Below are 20167 nucleotides of genomic sequence, written 5' to 3' on the forward strand. Positions count from 1 at the left end.
GAGGTGCTTTGTATTAAGGTGATGATGGATTTTCTTACTGGATATGCCATCATTGCCAAAAGCACATACAGAGTCTTAGATGCGCAATTCTCTGTGGGAGGTCTGTGTTGCTTACCGTTCTAGTCAAGAAAGCTCCCAAAGTAAAATTTTGGCATCAGGAGCAATCTGGAACAAGGAGAACAGAATTACTATATTAAAATTAAAAGTAAATTCTGCCCAGCAAACCCGAATAAAATGGATCAGGGCAAAATGGAACTTTCTTGGAGCTTTCTGCTGTTTACCTTGGGGGCCTGAAATGGGCTGAGCTATTTGCCCAAGGCAGTGAAGGGGGGAGCTGCTTCATCATTTTGCTACAGCCACTCTGGGAGTGACTGTGCTGGTACTTGTCTTTCTTGCTAGCAGAGGCTCGGATAGACCCTCTTCCATAAGGAGTCTTCAGTTTCCCTCTTGGACTAGACTTATATCTTACTTTTTATTTTTCTATTTCTTTTTCTCATGCGTCTTTGTTTCCACAAATGCTAGTTCCTACTGTGTCCAAAAGGTTCCAAAGATACAGCTCCTTTTTCAAATGGGGGTGAGCGTGAGGGGTCGTACTCAAAAGTGATGGATAAATATTGCCCTTGAATGCTGGCATCATTCCTTAGGTTTGCATAAAGGAAAGGAGATAACTCTATGGACTGATAGGAGCTGTGAAGTTCAGGTTTTAGCTCTCTTTCTCCTGTTCTTAACTGCCGAGTACAGTTTCTAGATGGTGCTTTGAAATGCCGTAAATTACTTTTCACACAAAGTGAATGGGAAAAAAATATTTTGTGGTATTCTCTGGACATCAGATGTATTAATTGTATTTTAGCTATTATAAAAAAATACTGTAATTTCAGCTCTTGTTCTCCTGTGTCTATAGCAGAGGGCAGCCTCCTTTTCAGGAGGTCTGCTTTATGAATACGGGCATACTCACCAGAACATTTGCATTTGCTTTCAGAGGTGATTTGAGTGATAATGATTTACTAATGTGTACTTGAGAAGAGCAAGCTTTAAGCTCAGACACTTCCAAAAACTGATTATAATACATTCAGCAGTAGACCCTGCAGTTCCTGCTGAACTGGTTAGTTATATTAGCGGTTGCCAGGGACCAAAATCAATATTAAGAGCGCCACATGTCTTGTAACTGTCCGCCGTATCAGACAGCAGTGCCGGAGCCAGAGTGCCCATTCAAATGATTTGTAAACCAGGAATTACTTTAAAAGCGGTGTGCTTCACTGCCAGTGATACCTGTTGTGATTTGTCCATGGGAGAGGGAACGGCAGGCTCATTGTAATGACTTTTTGGAGTGACTTTATTTCTCACGGTCTTGTAATCGTTTGCCTGTATGGGCTGTGATACCCGTAACTAGAGGTCTCGCCCTTGGTCCAGCCTTCTCAGCTGAATGCAGCTGTTTTCGTGCGCAAGGAATAGCGGCAAATCAGAAGAGTGCTGCAGGAATATGGGATTTGATCGTTCAGTGCACTTCTCCAAACCCAGATTAACCTCCTAGCTATTTCTCATTCGTATAAAGGTTATTCAGGAAGTCTGTGGTAAAGCTAGAAATAGGTGCTAATCTGAGACGTTGTAAGCATTTTATGTTGATGTGTCTTTGCACAGATGGATCCAGATCTGTGTGCCTAGATAAGCCAAACACTAAGTTGGTCTATAGTTATTTTTAATATAGTTTTATAAACATTTAAGCATGCATTTCAGATGCTACAGATGTATAGGCAATATTTTTCTGTCCTGCCTAAACTTTGGATTTCAAGAGAAAGCACAGAAGCTTTTACATTGTTTAAGTGGTGTTTAATTAGAAAAGCTGTTACTGCCTGAATTTTCAATTGACTAGCAAGCTTAAAGTGTTATGTTTTCTTAGCTGTGTGATTGTACTATACCCTCTGTCTTTTACTTTGCTTGCATTTGAAAAAAAAAATTAATGTGGAATTAAATGGTATCCCTTTAATTACTGATGAGCTGCTTGGTGGGTTTTTTGTGGGCTAGTCAGTGAATCAGGCTTTTCCTGCTTTGACAATATATGATAATTAAACCAAATGCAAACAGTAATTCAGTATCCTGCTTCATTTTTTCTCCACCAACTCTGTGTGTGTACATATAGATGTGTGTGCGTGTGTGTGTGTGTTATGTATGTGTATGTGTGTGTGTGTATATTTAGTAAGAGGGCTATTTATGCAGAAATGTCATAATTCCCCTAGTTTGGTTTTCTGCGCTGCAGATGTGATTATACAAGCAGGTTTTATTTTTTAAATAGACCACATGCTGCTACTTAAACATAGGTACTAGTTATAAATGAAATTTGATTTAGTTGAATAACCTCAAGTAACTTAAAGGGGCTTATTACTTCCCAGTAAGAACCTGCCAGTTACTGAGACCTTTCATTCTGTCAGTAAATCTCACAACCTGGGTTGAATTACTTTAAGCTAGAGCAGGGAGCGCCGCTGCTCAGATTAAAATTGTTTGATCTTCGTAAAGTACCTGGTCACTTCCTTGGGTGGTTGTTTTTTGATTAGGCTACAAAGTGTTATTTGAAAGATGTTACAGCAGTGATGTTTTGAAAGGATAACTCGGGCCTCAGCACCAAAGGCCTGATTCTGTTTTCACCGTGTGGGTTGCAGCACAGCAGAGTCAGGAACGCTTTAGGTGGACAATCGATCGGAGCGCTCTTAGGTCACCTCAGTGCCAACTAAAATGAATTGCACTGTGGTTAGGGAGCTGGTTGCAAGTGCTTCTCTGGCCTCTCACTTCTTACAGCAGAGGTGTCCAAACTGCTGCAATTTCTTCCTCCTTGTGTCATCAAGCATTTCTTTCCACAGCACCCTTCCTCTCCCCCCCCCCCCGCCTCAGCCAAACCAGTCCTTTTTTGGACCTTCTCGTTTTGGATATGGTCTCTTCAGCCAGCTGAACAACTTTGATGCATTTAATTTAGATACTGCTGTTCTTCATGCATTTTCTTTCTTGGTGCTTCATATCTCCACCAGCTACTGCAAAATAAAAACTATGAACTTCTTGGAGCAGTTGGTATTTCCTGATAGCCCAAGAAAATTACTTCCCCTCCTCCTGTCATCTCCCTACAGCTTTTAGGCTCTCTGTGCTATTTTGGCCATTCTCTTCTCCAAGATACTGATGTTCCATGTGCTTCAGCTTTCTAAGCAGTGCGACCTGTGTTGCTTTCTGCTTTAGTTCTGTTCCCTCCCTGAAGGTTGCGGTCTTGACCATGCAGGTTCATGTAGAAGTCGGAGCCATTAATTCCTCTGTAGATAAAGCACCCTGATACCTTGGCGTTTCATGATCAGTGTCCAGTTGTTGTACTTTTGATCCAGTTGCTTAGCTCACTTTCGACCTTTCCTCTTTGCTATCCCCGCTGGAAAATATTTACATACCTTTCTGTGCATGACGTGACTTCAGAGCAGTCTGCAGCCTGCCGTGCCGTTCTAATGTCTTTCTGAAGCTGACAAAGCACTCTAAGATTTTCCTCTCGACCTTAGTGCATTAGTCCAAAATGAGGCTTAGCACAGAGTTCACTGCATCAGCCGTGTATCTTTGTAGAAGTTAGTCTACACCTCACTGTCCTTTGACTCTCAGGAGGAAAAGGATTTGTCCAGACAGATGGTTGACGAGATTGCTCTGTGCCTTGTGCAGTTCTGCAGGTAACCTTTTTTTGGGTATCACAATCAAGGCTCATTTCCTAATTTTTCCATAAGATGCTGTCTCCAGCTCTGATTGTCCCCGCTAGTATGCGATCTGTTCCTGACTGCTGTTCTCCTGCAGCTTCTTCTAGCTGGGTGTCATTCAGCTAAGCTAAGAATATTTGGTTTAGAAAATCATTGCTTTTTTTTTTTTTCCTCCTTGATCCATTATTTATGCAAAAGTCCTGTCAGTACTCAACCCACCCCATCATACCCATATTCCTTTTAAGGACACAAAGCTATCCTTGCCTTCAGTGGTGCAGACTTTAGGCTGGTATTTCCAGCTGATAACACCAGGTGTTTCAAATGCTTAATTCCACAGGGATTCCTTCAGGCACTTCCGCCATGCCATAGGACTGCTCTTTGAGCCAGCTTTGCCTATCTGTCTTCTCCAATCTCTTGGTTTTCCGTGTAAAGGATATGCTGCAATATTCAGAGCCTGTTTAGTGCCCACTATGTTCCCTCGTACATCTGAGGTGGTTCACTGAGCAGGCAGTAAGCGAGGTTTAGAGTAAGGCCAGTTTTAAGTTCCACATCCTGAAAGTCCTGGCAGATACTGTTAATCCTTATCCCATATTTTCAGAGCCTTCAGGTTGTGCCTTTGCATCTCGCCCTTCTCACAAGTTAATTCAAACGGTGCTTGGCAGCTGCTGAAGATAAAACAAGACTGTGACCTGACAGGCCACCTCATCTGGGCAATCTCTGCCACTCACAGCAGAGTGAGTGCATCTTATTTCTCAGGGCATCTTTAAAGCCCATTCTCCCCTCCCCCCCGGCCCCTTTTCTTTAATCAGGCCTGCGTTTGAACCTTTGATTTCAGTGACTGAACCTGAGGGCCAGAGTTGCAGTGCCTGGTTAGAATTTAGACGATTCATGGTCCATAAAACTGACGGATGTGGATGAAGCATGGTAGGAGTTGATGAAGCCGGTAGCTCGACAGAGGGAAACTGCTGTGTTACCATATCCTCAGGTCCAGCCAGTGGCAGAGCTGAGCCTGCCCATTAGGCACACGTACACGCAATGCGTGTGTACACAGCCAGTCACACAGATCGACATAGTCAGAAAACACAGCACTCGTGCAAACACCAACAGCAGAAGGGCCTCATGCTGTTCCCCCGCTTCTGGCTGACCAGGATGAAAGCCAGTTAGTGCAAAATATTTCTTTATATACAGTATGCATCCCTCCAGTAGCTGGGATTAGACACTCAGTCTATCAGTTAGCTGGCCCTGGCATCCCCAGGTGTCCCCAGTTGCTGGCACTGGGATGTGTGAAACACGAAGATCAGCAGCACCACTCTGGTTGCTGGTACTGAGGCCTCCTCCCACACAGATGAACACAGGAGGAGTCACACACACAGATGCACGCAGTATGAGACGCTTCAGTAACTGACTTTAGACTCTCAGATTATCCAGTATCTGGTCCCTGCATCCTCTAGTTTCCTGGCTACCTTGTGCACGCACGCACACACGCGCATGCAAACAGATCTCTCTAGCAGCTGGTCCAAACCTAGGCTCCACCAGTAGTTGGCCTGCAGATCCTGTCGTCTCTCTGGTAGTTGGTTGGGACCTTGTGGTCCTTCCAGGTGAACTGGAAAGCCTTTTCCATTGACTAGCAGGAGGATGTCACACCCAGGCCACGGGCTGGTCCTTCTGGTGTGACAGTGCTGGGAACAGCCAAGTCGGGGTGCTCGCTGGCACCAGGTGGGTTACTGGGGTGGTTCCACCTTCATTGTTCCTCTGCTTCTTTGCCTTTTGGAGATAAGCTTTTAATCACACAATCAAACAAAGAAGAATCAGATTCTGTGACCGTGATGAGAAGCCTTTAGACAGTGCTCCAAAAAGATTTAATAATCGCAATAACATCAAGGTAGCAACACTAGATGGAAGGATGCTTTTGCCAAATTTGCTACAGGACTGAAATCAAATGAGGCAACCTAGTACTATCCTTTAAAGTTTCCATAGTTTCTATGCTCGCAATAATAAATGTTGATTTGATACAGATTTATGCTAGCACAGGCATTTTCTTATATATGACAATTCAACCTTTGAGTAACGTTTCTCAGTGAAAGTGTTGATGACTAGCACAAAAATTTGACTTCTGCTTGATTTAAAGGGCAATTTATTGTGATATTAAAAATGTGAAGTGCTGGAACATTCTAACTTGAGAATCTATTTAGAAACTTAATATTTTCAAAATGTTCTGCTTTTTAAAATCTTGCACATTAGTTACTGCTAAGGATTATTTGTAAATCAGTAAACATACTTCTTGTTATGGAATATGCTAAAGGAGCGAGGGGAAGAGAAGCCATGGCTGAGTGTTTTAGCAAATCCCACAACCGCGTTTTTGAAGAGGCAGAAATATACTCTTCTGAGGGTTTTTTTTTTTTTTAGGCTCTTTCTATGGCAGCTCTTCAAGAACAGATAGCGGTGATCCCAGTGATAATAGAGACAGTCAGAGAATGTTTGCTCTTGTCATAATGAGCTATAAATCAACTGTGGGAATTTAAAAGCTTTGTAAAAGCGACTGCTCTGTGCCACAGAAATAACATTCTGCAGAGCTGCAACAGGGGCCTCGGCTCGCTCCTTCTAGTTGTACCACATCTGAATTGACGCCGAGGAAACTCCCACTGGCTTAACGGGACATAGGGAGAATATAGGTTACATCCTGGTAAGTCCCTAGCTGAACACCCACTTGGCAATGAAGTTCAGCTGTGCTTCTGGCTGAGGCATTTACTCTGTATCATGGGCCAGACTTTCAGAACTCTTTTTTTGTTTTGTTTTTTTCTTCAATTTACATCTAAAGCAGAATTTTAAAACAGAAATAAACAGCTATCTTTATTTGCATTTGGAGATCTGATTTATCTCTTGTTGATGTTGATGGGAATTTTCCCATGGACTTTTAATGTGAGTTAACCGGAGTTCAAAAATAAACATTTTTTAAAAATCATATTTTGTTTTGTAGAATAAACAAAAGCCTCAGCCGAAGTCAGTGGAAACAAAGTTAATTCCATGCTGAATGCTTTAGAAATTTCGAAACTTGATGTTCAGTATTAAATCATTCAATAATAGAGGTTTTTTTCCCTTTCCCCCAAAACATTTGGATTTATGTAATGCAACACTGAGAAAAAAATACCTCATTATAATCATGTACCTCTTGTCTCAGGCTCAAGAAGAGAACGTTGTGGGTATCGGATCCTGCGCCGCCATCGTAATTCAGAAGATCAAGTGCACTGCGTTGGCAAAGCTAAGAAATACAGCGAGACGGCAACCCGCGTAAAAGAGATCCTCCTCAGCACGGTCAGTCCAGAGCAGTTTGTTTTAACTCTACTTGAAGCTGAGCCTCCCAACGTGTTGGTGAGTCGTCCCAGCAAACCGTTCACAGAGGCCTCCATGATGATGTCCCTGACAAAACTGGCAGATAAAGAGCTGGTTCATATGATTGGTTGGGCCAAAAAAATTCCTGGTAAGAATTTCAATCCTTTTTTTTTTTTTTTTTTTTTAAATACTGTTCAGCACTGTTACCCTTAGCATACTGTTCTCTACCCTGAAATAATAGCATAGCACGGTAAATGCATATTATGAAAATCTTAAGCTTTTTATTCTAAAAACGTAACGGACAATATGTTTTGCTCTCAATAATGCATCTGAAAGCATTTAGACAATGACCTTGCCCATAATTTGTTACCTGCTATGTTAGTCAAATAGTTGCTCATTTTGCTAAAAAGCATACTTGCTGTTGCATGCCATTTTCACCTTATTGACTATAAACGCTTGATTAATATGATTATAGAAATTGCAGGAAAAAGGATGCTAACCAGATTGTTATAAAAATGTCTTCAGGCTAAGTTCTTTCCTTGGACCCTGGTGAAAGGTTTCTATTACAGCTGATGAAAACTGAAGAGTATCCAAGCACTGAGTCTCTGTAATTGCTTCAGCTGACATAGTTGCTACACAAGTGCATGAAATTGCTATGTGGGGAATAGTATCCATCTTAGAATTTATGCTGTGCTCTCCCTCAAAACAGAAATCAATAGGGATGCTTTCGGTTGTTGGCAACACAAAGAACGTGCACTAAAGTACAACTACACGTGTTACAACCTGGAACGTCTTGATGCGACTGCAGTGTCGTGGCAAGGGACCATTTCCCTCCTTACAATCAAGAAGCAGTTGGTCAATATTTGCAACAAAGGGCCCACAGTTAAAGCAGCCAGAATAAAGAATAAAAGCTAGAATAAAAGCAGCCAGTGCCTAGGGAAGGTAATTGGCAAACTGTGCAGAAAAAACTTTAGCGAGAGCTAAGGTGACCAACTATATAATAGAGAGCTAAAAGAAGCATCAAACAATTGACAGAGATATAGCAGCAAGAGGCTCAATCCTTAGCTTCAGAAATAGTGCTTTGCTAGAAGTGATCCCTCTGCCAGTGCGTACCCTGCACGGCTGATGTGTTCTGCAGCGTGCCCAGTAGTCCCAGCCCCACGTCCATCCAGACGGAGAAGCCAGCACACGATGGCTCCTCTCTTGGATCTTCTGCTGAAGGCGGCCAGAGCGGGCTGGTGGAGTGGCGTACGCCCAGGCCTCGTCACGGTGTAGGCGATTGTGCGCGCTGGAGGACGCTCGCTACTGCTTACATACACACCCAGGAAGGCATGCCGTTAATCCTTACATCCGGTGATGAATTGAGTGTGTACTCAGTACAGGAGACAGGCTTGGGGGAGAATATATCTTTAAACTAAGAGTTTAGGGCAAGGGAAGCATATCCTCTTTCAGGCCTAGGTGGAGCGGCTGGAGATGTTGCCAACTCCAGCTGTTGGGCACCGTCTCCTAGTTCCAGGTTACAATCTCCGCCGCTCGGCCGCCCTCTCAGAGGGCTCAGGCGCGGTGGCTTGACTGCGATGCCGGGTGCTTGCAAATTCCAGTTCAGCCACTGCATTGCTGGGGAGAAGACGCTTGCACAGCATGAGCATCTGAAACCGTATTAGCCATTTGCAAAGGGACACTGGATTTTTTGCCATTAGTGTGGAATTTTTTAAGGTGAATGCCCAAATCCTTAAACCTTATTTTTCCTGGTTTAAGAAACCCCGAAAATGAAAACAGTCAGAAAGGACTAAGTGGTGTTTATTACTGTATTTTCTTGTTCGATCAGAAAAACTTGACTGAAAGGTACCGTTTCCGAGGACTCTCTACCGTTCTGTTAATCTGATAGGAAGTGAATTGTGGGGGAAAAAAACAGGAAAAACAGTCTTAGGAAGCTACCTCATTTTAACAGATTTTGACTGGAAAAAAATGACTCTTTGTTTTTGAGGTGGTTATTTCTGTTTTCATTTTTGAGGTGGTTATTTCTGTTTTCTTGAACTATGTCAGTTTCTTAAAATATAAAGACTCAGACAAATCAAAATAATTTTTCTGAAATTTAAAGAAAATGTGTTAGTTTTCTATCAGATTCCAAACAAACCCAGATTTTGACATTGCTCTCTCTTAGTTTCTTTTCGACATGTGTCAGACATCAGAACTTTCTCTTGGCAATAATTGAATTGCATGAAGAAAACCCGTTAAAGCTCTCAAACCATGCCAGCAGTTCTGAGGAATGCAGACACTTTATCATGTATGTTTGTTTTTTTCTGATCGCTTGTGTTACGTAGAAAAGAAATAAACACAATTTTAGAACAATGCCAAAAACAGATGTGGCGTTTAACATTTCCCCAATTATAATTAATATTGCTATATAACATGGCAGTTAGAACATTTACTTGAATGCAGATTTTTTTTTTCTTTAAAACAACCGTGATGACTAAAGCTCAGGACAAAGAATGTCACGATTTTCAAAAATTCCTGCCTAACTTTAATCATCTAGACCCATGTTCCAGTTCCTGGAGGTAGTCTTAGAAAAAAATTACATAGTTCTCCACCAATGGCCCAGTAAGCAGTAATTTTACTTTCTGTAAAGTTGGATATTTGCTTGTGTAGCTGGATAAGAAACCCATTTTCACTTTCAATTTATTATTGGATATTATTTTGATGGTTATCAAATGTGAAAGAAAATCTCATTATTTTTCCCTAAATTACATATGCTGATGTCAGCACTGATGTTTTCCCTAAAAGGGAAAGATAAACATTTACCTTTAATCATTTTTTCCTTATTCTTTTATATTTTATGACCTTCTTTTGTTTCGAGTCTTACTCTGTGGCTGTATCTTTGACTGCGCGCTCAGCTCCAGGGACTGTATTTTTGTCGTAGTTCAGCAAAACAGAAGTTGACACCTAGATTTTTTTCTCCTCAACTCCAAGTCTTTTAATCCTAAGTTATCAGAAGGCAGGATGTAACTTCTGGGATTGCCTGTTACTTCGTTGACCTTGTCTAAGAGAGTTGAACACGGTTCATAGCTGCAACCATATTGCTAATCGATAGGATGTGGTCATAATATTGAAGTTTGGATCCGTTATGCAAGTTAGCCAGAGCAGGGGGTCTTTGGAGAGTCACTACACGTCCGACACAAGTTCTATCTATTCTGCTATGGCATTTTGTCTTGGTAACTTTTAATCAAAGATTAGGTGTGGAGCACGTGATCTGAAGGACATGTGCTAGAGCCATAGAAAATTCTGAACAGTTCAATGTACTCTGCCACAAATGAAATGGGACTTTTAACAGTGCCCTAGGAGCTGTAGCAATTATGGGCCATCTTCAAGCTTTGAAACAAAAAACGGTTTTGAAGAGGAAGGGTAAACAGCTTTTAATAGCTGTGCTCGATGTTCATAAATCATACTGTCGGTGCTGGTCCTGCTTGTTTACAAGATGATGTTCAGAAAAAAGCTGGATGTTTAAGTAGGTGCAGGTCGAATGTTGTGGCTTGCTCTGGCACTTAGCTCAGCCAAGACTGCTTTTAAGCCCAACAGCTGGTTCTTTATGCTACAGGAATCAGCAGGGAGTGCACATGGCTCTGCATTAATGTTTAGTTAAAACAAACTTCTGAAATGCCTTTGAGCTGTTGTTTCTCAGGGAAATGTCACTGTCAGTTTATGCTATTCACACGCCCAGGATTGTGGTTTGAAAAACCCTTTTTGAGAGTTTGGGTCTGGCAGGTTGTCTGTTGTAGGCCCTGAATTCTGTCGTCAATTCTATGACAGTGAAACCCGTGAGCACAGCTCTTGGGTTCCTCTTTACCGTCCTCATAAAACAAGGAGTAAGGCTGTTGATATTGCGTGGTAGCCTTTTTGGCACTGATAAGAAAGAGTATGCGTTACCCAGTTTATATTGACCTGGGGATGTTACCGACTGCTTTCTAACCCAGTAGTTCAATAAGACTAAAATATGTGGAACATTTGTACAAACTACTGAGGGCAGATTCTTTAAGAGAACAAATGTAACGTATGTTTTTTTAAGACCTCAGACAACTGTCTGAGAAGAGCTATGAGAAACCTGCCTCCCACAGTCTGGTTGCGTAATGACTTTTCACTATTCAGCGTCAGAGATGCTAGCTCATCTAAAACTGAAGCGTCTTTTCTAAGAGACCCATCTGAAGCCTCTCTGCTTTGAAAACTTTGGCGTGAGCTTGGTTTTGAACACAGGTGAAAACAGGTGAAATTAACAGGTTGATTTATTTGATGCTGTTCTCATCATTTTAGGCTTCATTGATCTCAGCCTCTATGACCAAGTAAGGCTCTTAGAGAGCTGCTGGATGGAAGTTTTAATGGTTGGTCTGATGTGGAGGTCAATTGATCACCCTGGAAAGCTAATTTTTGCACCAGACCTTGTTCTAGACAGGTAAGAGAAACATACTTTCCTAGAGCACTTCATATCCGCCTGTTTGGAGGGGGATAAACGGCGGGAGAAAGAGAAATAAGTATTGGAGATGCTACTGATGTTTAACAATAGCATGTAATAATAATGTCATTGAGGTTCCGCGTGCTTCCAAGCGCTTAAGGATGCTAAGCATAAACAGTATCGTTGAATAACATCAACTTGTGAGTTCCTTAATTTCTCTGGTACGTCACAGTGTTGAGTGCCCCTGTATTTTTACCTGACCTTGTTGCTGTTGTTGTTCCTTTTGATCCACGTCTCTAGATGCCAAAACTCTAGACACCTCGTTACAATGTGCTACGTTGTCCTTCAGTTTTTTTCAAATTTTCTCCTCCTTGCTCTCAAAAAAAAATTAGACTTAGTATCAGGCCATATTTGAATTAGGATCCACTTAATTATCATTTCTCCCTGTTTTTCTTGCTGCCCCAGCAACAGTAGTGTCACTTCACAGATAGCTATGATTATGAGCTCTTCAGTGTTAGCCAAAAGGAATTAAAAAGAAAAGTTTGTTGTGCAAATACTTGTAATTCTGAAAGTTTTTTCAGTAGAGATAAAGCAGCCTGTTTGCAAATTTAAAAATTATTTCTCCATAGCATCATGTACCACGGGGTAGAACGGAGATTAATATGGATGTTTTTCTACAGGGCCTTAGGAGGATTTGATCGGGGCTTCACACTGGTAAAAGTCAGAGTAACGATCTACTCTCTTGGCTAGTTTTAAAATGTTTTTTAACCTTTTCAACCTGGGGAAATTCAACTCTGTACCAGTGCAGTGGTTTGAGCTAAATAATAAACATCATGGTATATATAGAAGGCAAAATCGGTTAGTAAGGGAAATAAATTTAATTTACAGAAGATTTGAAATAAATTGTGATTTGCTCGCATAAAATGCAATAGAAGGACATAGTGGGTTGTTCGATGCAGTGATAAGAAATTGCTGAAAATGTAGGATACATTTGGTTCCTGCAGGAGCTAATACGTGCTGAATAGAGTGAGCTTATTTGTTGCATTCCTTCATCTCCACACGACAGCAAAGGGGAACGAGCAAGCATCTGGGCATTCGGTCTTTTTTTCTTTTTAAGACATGCTCATATGAAACTGATCTGTAATCTGATTATTTTTATCTTAGCTCAACTTCAGATTCATTCCCTACGAGATCTTTGTAAACCAGTACTTCTCTAAACGCTCATGCCTGTCCTGAAGCTGGCAGTGGGCTCTCCTCTTCCAAACCTCAAAATTCACCCTGCCATGAAGCGCACAGGAAACAGGGCAATATTTGGGTAGCTGCCTTGCTGTAAGGAGCACGTGCTGCGCCTGGCTAGCGTGGGCCGCCTGTGCCTGCTTCACAGCCTGAGGGCTCAGCACCTCTTCTGGGGATCCAGGAGAGGAGCTGAAGTCTCCACTCCTCCTGCGCTGCTGTCATTGAGTTTGCCTCATCTTAAAAAATTTATGGAGAAAAATCTCATATTACAGCCACTGTAAGAAGCATCCCTTTGGATGCTGCGTGGTTGAGTTTAACTGCATTTCAAGCCTAGTACGTTAAAAAAAAAAAAAAAAAAAAAGGAACGTAGCTTCAGTGTTTTCAAATTTGCTGTTGTTTAATTTTAGACCCAGTGGGACGTCTTAAGGTTTTTTCCCTCTTTTTTTAGATCAGGCACAGTGAGCGTGTTCTGAAAAGGGGGCCATTTCTAGTATCCAAAATGAGGAAAGTTCCACTCAGAATCACCTGCAAACATAAAAAATACATATCAATTTAGATTTAAATGCCTACAAAGAAAAAGTGTTTTGCGGGTAGGTGTCTCATTGTTTCCGAACGCTTATTTTGGAGGGTCGTTCTTATTCATCAAGTCCTTAGGCCTCTGTCAAGTACAAATAGTGATGTGGTAGCATTAATTCCCTGTGATACAAATCTGGAAAATGATTCAAGATGGTACTGTGCTGTGCGCTGTACTACATAGTTTCAGACTAACTATCCAGAATTTTCCTGGCGGTGAGGTTAAAGCGTCTTGCAGAAATACAGTCATACTTCCCTGTGGTCCAGCCTGTAAGCACTTTAAACCCCTTTAAAAGGAAAATCAGTTTCTCGGAGGTGCTGACCTTTTAGAATAGTGTAATTTTCAATTTAGATTTCATGATGTAACCTTTTGAATGCTCCCAGAGATGAGATGGATAGGTCTTTTTTCTTTACGCTGTGACTTTTATCTGGCTGAGTCAGAGATCCTTAATTTTACATTTTTGGTAACATTTTAAATGTGTTTCCATAGGGACGAGGGGAAGTGCGTAGAGGGAATTTTGGAAATCTTTGATATGCTCCTGGCCATGACCTCGCGGTTCCGAGAGCTGAAATTGCAGCACAAGGAGTATCTGTGTGTCAAGGCAATGATCCTCCTCAATTCCAGTGAGTACGCAGTTGCTCTGACACTTACCAAATTGTACTTGATATTTAGAGGGTGGCTGGGAAATCAGTCTCTAAAAGTGGCAGAAATATCAAGTGAGATAAAGTCATTAGAAGAGAACAATAGGAAGAGGCTTCTAACCTTCAGGTTTAGTGATTTTTGCTCAAGAGATGTCTAAGCTGTGGTGTTTGCTAGATTTAGGGTCTATACCCAGTTGTAAGGACCCAGCAGTCTGAGAACTTCTCACAGGGTGGGAATCGTGGCCCAGAGCAAGCTGTGATTATGTCCTTATTGAATGTTGGTCCCTTGTGATCAATGAGAAATTTTGCTCCTATCTTTCTGGTCACGTGTGATGTTTCTACACAGCTCTTCAGGACAACCCATAATTCTTAATTCTAGCAAAGCAAGGTATTCTACTGAGCAATGATTAATTGTGCTTAAAATATTCCTATTTAATTGTAATTAATTTGTAGAAATGATAAAAAGTACTCAACTACTCTGCAAGATGAATTTGAGAACAGGAGCTTTGCTTTGCAACCTCTTATACACTCCTATTTGCTGTGTGTGTTTGCCTGGTTTTGGACAGTCTACAGTAAAATCATTTTATTCCCCAGAACATTTTTGTAAAGTTGTCAAAAGTAAAAAAAAAAAAGAAAAACAAAATAACATCTGTATATACAAAGATGGTAACTATTTACATCTACTGTTTTCCACAAGAAGCCTCAGCATAATTCTCAGCCCAGTTCTGAAGAGGAATAGTCCAGCTGTTATCCCACTTGTTTGTAGACAGATACCATCATTTCAGCAGACAACAAAGCTGTTCTTTTTTCTTTAAAAAAAAAAACAACAAGGTTTCCATCCATGTTTTTTTCAAAGCCTTGCCTCTCAAAAAAGCTCTAGCTTTCCCTCCTCCTCCTGCTCTCCTTCCTTGTCAAAGTTAATCTTTTAATCCTAATTTCCAAGGTGTTTTGCAGCTCTGTCCGTCCTTAGGTATCTTGGGGTTTGCTGTGTTTGTTTGTTTGTTTGGCCCAGGTCTCTTCTCAGGTGAGCAGTAGGGAGACCGTGGCAGATTGGGTCAACGAGCCATGTCTCCCACCACGTTCTTCCTCCCTCCCTAGGGTGTAGGGGAAAGAAACCTTCTCTTTCAGAGAAGAAAGGGTTTTTTCCCAGCAAGAGGGGATTAGAGCAAGCATTATACTATAGTTCATAGTAGTTACTAAACCACATGAAAGGAAAATCCACTGGGAAATGGAGAATACATCTGCTTCCCCACAGACTCCCAGAGCGTAGCCCTCGCTCAGATTGAGGAGTCTGGCTGAGTCTGGCTATGTTCAAAATGTTATCTGTCTGAGGGAGATCTGGGACAGTTAAGTATGCAAATGATGTGGCCATCAATTTCAGGCAAAGATGGAGTAAGATGGAGTAAGAAAGATGGAGTAAGATGGAGTTTGGAGGAGTACGTGGAGCAAGTATTCCAGTGTTTTCTTTCCTCTATCAAGGTATGTTTCCACTGTCAGCAGAAGAACCTGAAAGCAACAGGAAGCTGCACCACCTGCTTAATGTAGTGACAGATGCTTTAGTGTGGGTAATCGCGAAGAGTGGGATCCCCTCGCAGCAGCAGACGACTCGTCTGGCCAATTTGTTGATGCTACTCTCCCACGTCAGACACGCAAGGTAAATTTTGCAGAATGCATACAACTTCTAAGGTTTTAATGTTTACTACAACAACAAAGAAAGGCTTGAACTCTGGAGCTCTCCTGAGGGAATCTGGGTACTGCTCTTTATATCTGCTCATTAAGACTATCCTTCCTCGCGAGACTAAATAAGCAATATAGGCAAGTACTGGCTGGCACTCAGAATACCGTGTTGATATTAAAATGCTATCTTAACTGTATTACATTAAATGATTCCTTTATAATAACACAAAGTCAGCCCTTAAAAAAAATAGCCCAACAACCAAAACTCTTCTATCTGATAGAGAGTTGTTTCCTTCAAAACTGATCTGCAGTATGGAGTTTAGAGGAGGAAAATGTACTCTGGGTACCAGGCCAAATTTGTTGTGTGTCCCAGGAGCAACTCTTAGTTCTTCTATTCAGAACCACATCACTTCTTGCTGAATGACTCGTGTGGTATAGCCATACCATGCTCCTTTCCCTGTGGGAAGCAGCTCTTCTGCTCCCTATCAGCTCCTGGACCTCCTTGAATCCTCATCTTTGTGGAGCGTACTGCAGACTCTCACACAAGGCCTCACATATTGAGCAGGGCCGTGCAAACAGACGCTTGACTTGTACAGTTGTCGTCTTTAATTGTTTCCCAGAGACTCACTGTTCGCAAAGCTCTCTTACATCTTGGACGTGGAGTGTGTGTCCAAGGAAGTCTTTGTGAGAGTCCTGGGGCTGGGTTGCAGTGTGCAAAAGAGAGATGGGCATATCTGACTTTGCATGGGGTCAGCAGTAGAGGGACCCTCCGAGGTGGGCTTCCTGGAGAAAGGAGGATGGCAGCAGCAGAGCACAGACTGTGCCCAAGGCAGCTTTTTGCACCGGCTTTAGGGATTAGTGGCAAATTTGAGAGCTGGCCCTACAGAAGCTCTCAGTACCAGTCCTAGCTGAACCTGCTTCGCAGCTCTGAGGCACTGCTGTGATCCGAGTGTTCACACTGTGGTGGGACACTGCCTCGCAGTGTCACAGGAGCTCTTGTTCCAGCATGGCACAAACAAAGGTAGCGCATCCTTGCACAATTTGTAGTCTCTCTTATTAAAACGTAAATTCTTATGCTGTGCATGCCTCAGCCAAAGTCTAGAGACTGTCGCAGTCTGTCTCCTTTACATTGGTTAGCGCTAGTCAGCCCGTTACACTCCGTTTTGGAAATAGCTGGTGTTCTCCGCCTTGATTACCAAATAACACAGGACCCTCAAGAGCTGGGTGCAGGGAGTCCTTTCCTTCTTTTTTGCCATTAACAGGTTTGTAACTTGAATTGCAGCAGATCCTCTTTTTTTTTTTTGGAAACCTTGCTCCCCTCCCAATGCAGTCCACCAGGCCAGCCAAGCATTGGCTGGCTGCCAGTCCTTCCGCTGGGATAATGTCCGTGTCGAGTGAGCGCTCTTCATTTTCAGCTCCCAAACCTCGACTGTCTCTGAAGTACATACCTGTGCAACTGTTACATTTTAGTAATAACTAACTACTCTTAATCCAAACAGTGACACAGCCACCGAGTGTTCAATCTAACAAGGTGTGTTACTGTATGACAAAAAATGACTTTTAAAGCCTGTAAGCTGTCTGAGGGATCTAATACTGGGCAGGCTGGAGAGGGAATAAACTGCTAGAAGTTGGCCAGTTTATTTTGGTGTCTGTACCCATCCAGTCAGGAAAGGTAGATAGTCGCTGCAGCTGCATATTGTAAATAAGCCTTTCATATGAAAGGTGCACAGCGTGGACCTCCCCTATTTACAGTATCAAAGAGGTTTTCTCTTTGACTTCAATAGGGCCAGCGCATGTGAATCACTTTCTAAAGTCAGCTTGCATGGCGTAAAATGAACCTTGGTTCCCTGGATAGTAAAACACTTGGCCTCAAAGAATTTGGATGCTGCTACTGTTGATAGTGTTGAGTGACCCCAGGGACTACAGCAGCTGAACCCTCTTAACTCCTAATAAAAAGAGGACTCTCTTGAAGCCATGAGTGCGTTGTCCCTCCCTGCACTGTCAGACTCGGACCGCTGACCTGTTTTCTGTTCTCATTCACAGTAACAAGGGAATGGAGCATCTCCTGAGCATGAAGTGTAAAAATGTGGTCCCAGTCTATGACTTACTGCTGGAGATGTTGAATGCCCACACTCTCCGAGGGCAAAGGAAGTCCCCAGTCACAAATCCCGAATTTGGCCCATTAGAACAAATGGAGACTGGAGACGGCCTGTGAAACGGGGCAGTCCAGTAATTCCGTCGAGACCTGGAGTTAAAAATGTGAAGCTTATTCAAAGTTATGGGAGAAAACAAAGCTACTGTGGTGGGACTGTTGACGATCAGGTGACCTAGTGTAAGTCCTCATCTCTTTTAGATTTGCACGTGGGTTTCTTGGGAAAGGCTTGTGAGACGCACAACTCTGGCCACGTTTCTGACATTATAAAAGCTGCACTTTTATAGTGCCTTTTCTGAGACTCTCAAAAAGCACCTTATGAAATTAAGCCTCAGAACACTACTGTGAGAGAGGGAATTACTGCCTCTCCTTTTTAAAGGTGGGGGAAATGAGATGAAGAGATAAAGTGACAGAAGTCGTCTGTGTCAGGGCTAGGAGTCAGGACCTAGGTCCCTTTCTCCCAGACCAAAGCTTTTAAGCACTGCCTAGACTATATCCTCTTTTAGTATGAGGTTGTATGAAATGTACGGCTGCATCGCTTGGGAGAGATTTGCTTACCTGTGTGTGCTGGTCACTGGGGAGTATCTGCTTTGCAGTTGGTCTGGATAAAGTGCCGAGATACATATACTGTGTAAAGGAGTTTCCTCTCTTCATAAATATGCAATGCCTGCAAGGGGGACACTTCATTTGAAGGCCTTTCAGAGTAGCTTCTAGGACCAATTTTGAGTCTCTTCAGAAATGTAAAACCAAGCTTAAATTTATATTTTGTGAGTCTGTTCTGAACACTCGTGTTGTTAGCTGTGTATAATTCTTCAGTGCTTTAAATGACGACCAAGCTGCCTAGGTATTTTGGTCAATGCTAACCTTTGGAATGTGTTTGTCTGTGAGATTGTTGTTTTATATATTTATTGATGATGTTAAAACTATTATAGTGTTTAGGTACAACAGGTTGCTATGTGAACGTTAACTGTTGGCGTTTGTGTATGATCTGCTAATCAGGGCTTGTGAAATGAGCTAGAAAACAAGCCATCCTCGCTCCCCTTTGGGCTAGCGTGTGGAGTTGTTGTGCCCCTCCGAGACCTCTCGCAGCCGTCTTGCATGGGACGCCGAAGGGGACCGGGAGCTAAGCTGTGACCTGCTTTTGCCTGCTTCCTGCAGGTTTGCTGCTTGCTCGTTTTCAAAGCGCATCACACCCTTTGCTGTGCTTTTCATATCTTGGATACAATCCCCCAAAGACGTGAGGGGGATGACAGTTCCGGGACTTCTTTGCTTCTCAAGTGTGATGACTTGTTTGAATTTCACTTACGTTGTAAGTCTAAACCCTCCTGCTGTGCTGATTTCTGTATGTGTTTAAGATGCGCTGAGCCAAAAAAGGAGAAGTAGCCTGGCCTAATAACCTCAGTGAAAAGCAGGATGGCATCTTTTGTCCTGACAGCTGTCAATATTGCATTTTGCTGGGAGCAAGAATTGCAATCACTGTAAATGGATATTTCTAAATATGATTATCGTGCATGTTCTAGGCCTTTCATATATGGTGAAATTAAATTGGGATCACACCTAAAGTCTATTTTGAGCCAAAAAAGTCTTTTGGATTAGGGACTTTGATGAGTATGCCATTTGCATACTTTGAATATTAATCAGACCTTTGATGTTGGTGTTTTTTGAAGCCAAGGACAATGTTTTTTATAGGAGGGGCATAAAGAGTTTTCAGTGAGTTATACAGCTCTATAGTCCTGTTTTGATCTTGTAATATACCAGATGCTGATGATGGTCTAAATTTTTACTAGCTACCTTTTTATTGTTTTTAATAAAATGTAATATAGCAGCGCCCTTCTGAATGAATGTAATATTTACTACTACAAATTGAAAGAAAAAAATGTAAGTACTGTCTTGAATTCATCGTTACGTGCTCATTTTGAGTGAAGCTCTGCTGCGAAGTGGATGCGTTTCAGTGTTTCTTGGGCTTGATCACCTTTTGGCCTGAACGCCTGTTGTATTGTTCTTTCTCTGATTCTTCTTATCTTGTATAATCTTTTTTTTAATACAGTTTTTCAAAGAAATGTTTAAGCGATTTTTTTTTTTTATTTTGCTTTAAAAGTGCTGAATTTATGAGCAATCTTGAAATAAATCTCGTCAAAAGAAAATGGGAAAGAGTGGGTATCAGTCTTAAGATTGACTCCGGAATGGAACTTTACTTTGCTCTGGACTGGCTTTGTAAAAGGCCAGTGGTGCAAATTCACGCCACGAGTTGTAATTCATACATGCTGTTACTAGCACAGTGTAAACAGGAAAACGCTGTGATTTGGACAAGTTTTTTTTTGTCTTATTGAACATCGCTGTTTTAAAGTTATTGTGTCTTAAAATGGGCAACAGCCAATAGCTGTTGAATTTTTTGGAAGGACA

General features: G+C 42.0%; 1 protein-coding gene across 7 annotated transcripts in view; it reads left to right on the top strand.

The window, feature by feature from the left end:
* Window positions 1-19824, top strand: part of ESR2 (estrogen receptor 2) — a 91761-nt gene extending 71937 nt beyond the window's left edge. For 6 of the 7 annotated variants that reach the window (XM_068947329.1, XM_068947330.1, XM_068947331.1 and 3 more), the window contains 5 exons: window positions 6889-7188; window positions 11346-11484; window positions 13784-13917; window positions 15415-15589; window positions 17656-19824. In XM_068947329.1, the coding sequence (XP_068803430.1) occupies window positions 6889-7188; window positions 11346-11484; window positions 13784-13917; window positions 15415-15589; window positions 17656-17827 (920 nt within the window). In that variant the 3' untranslated portion in view covers window positions 17828-19824. The remainder of the gene's footprint in view (window positions 1-6888; window positions 7189-11345; window positions 11485-13783; window positions 13918-15414; window positions 15590-17655) is intronic. The other variant, XR_011141691.1, reaches the window with a different exon arrangement.
* The last annotated feature ends 343 nt before the right edge of the window (window positions 19825-20167 follow it).

The sequence above is a fragment of the Struthio camelus genome, chromosome 5 (assembly GCF_040807025.1).
Source record: "Struthio camelus isolate bStrCam1 chromosome 5, bStrCam1.hap1, whole genome shotgun sequence".
Taxonomy (NCBI): Eukaryota; Metazoa; Chordata; class Aves; order Struthioniformes; family Struthionidae; genus Struthio; species Struthio camelus.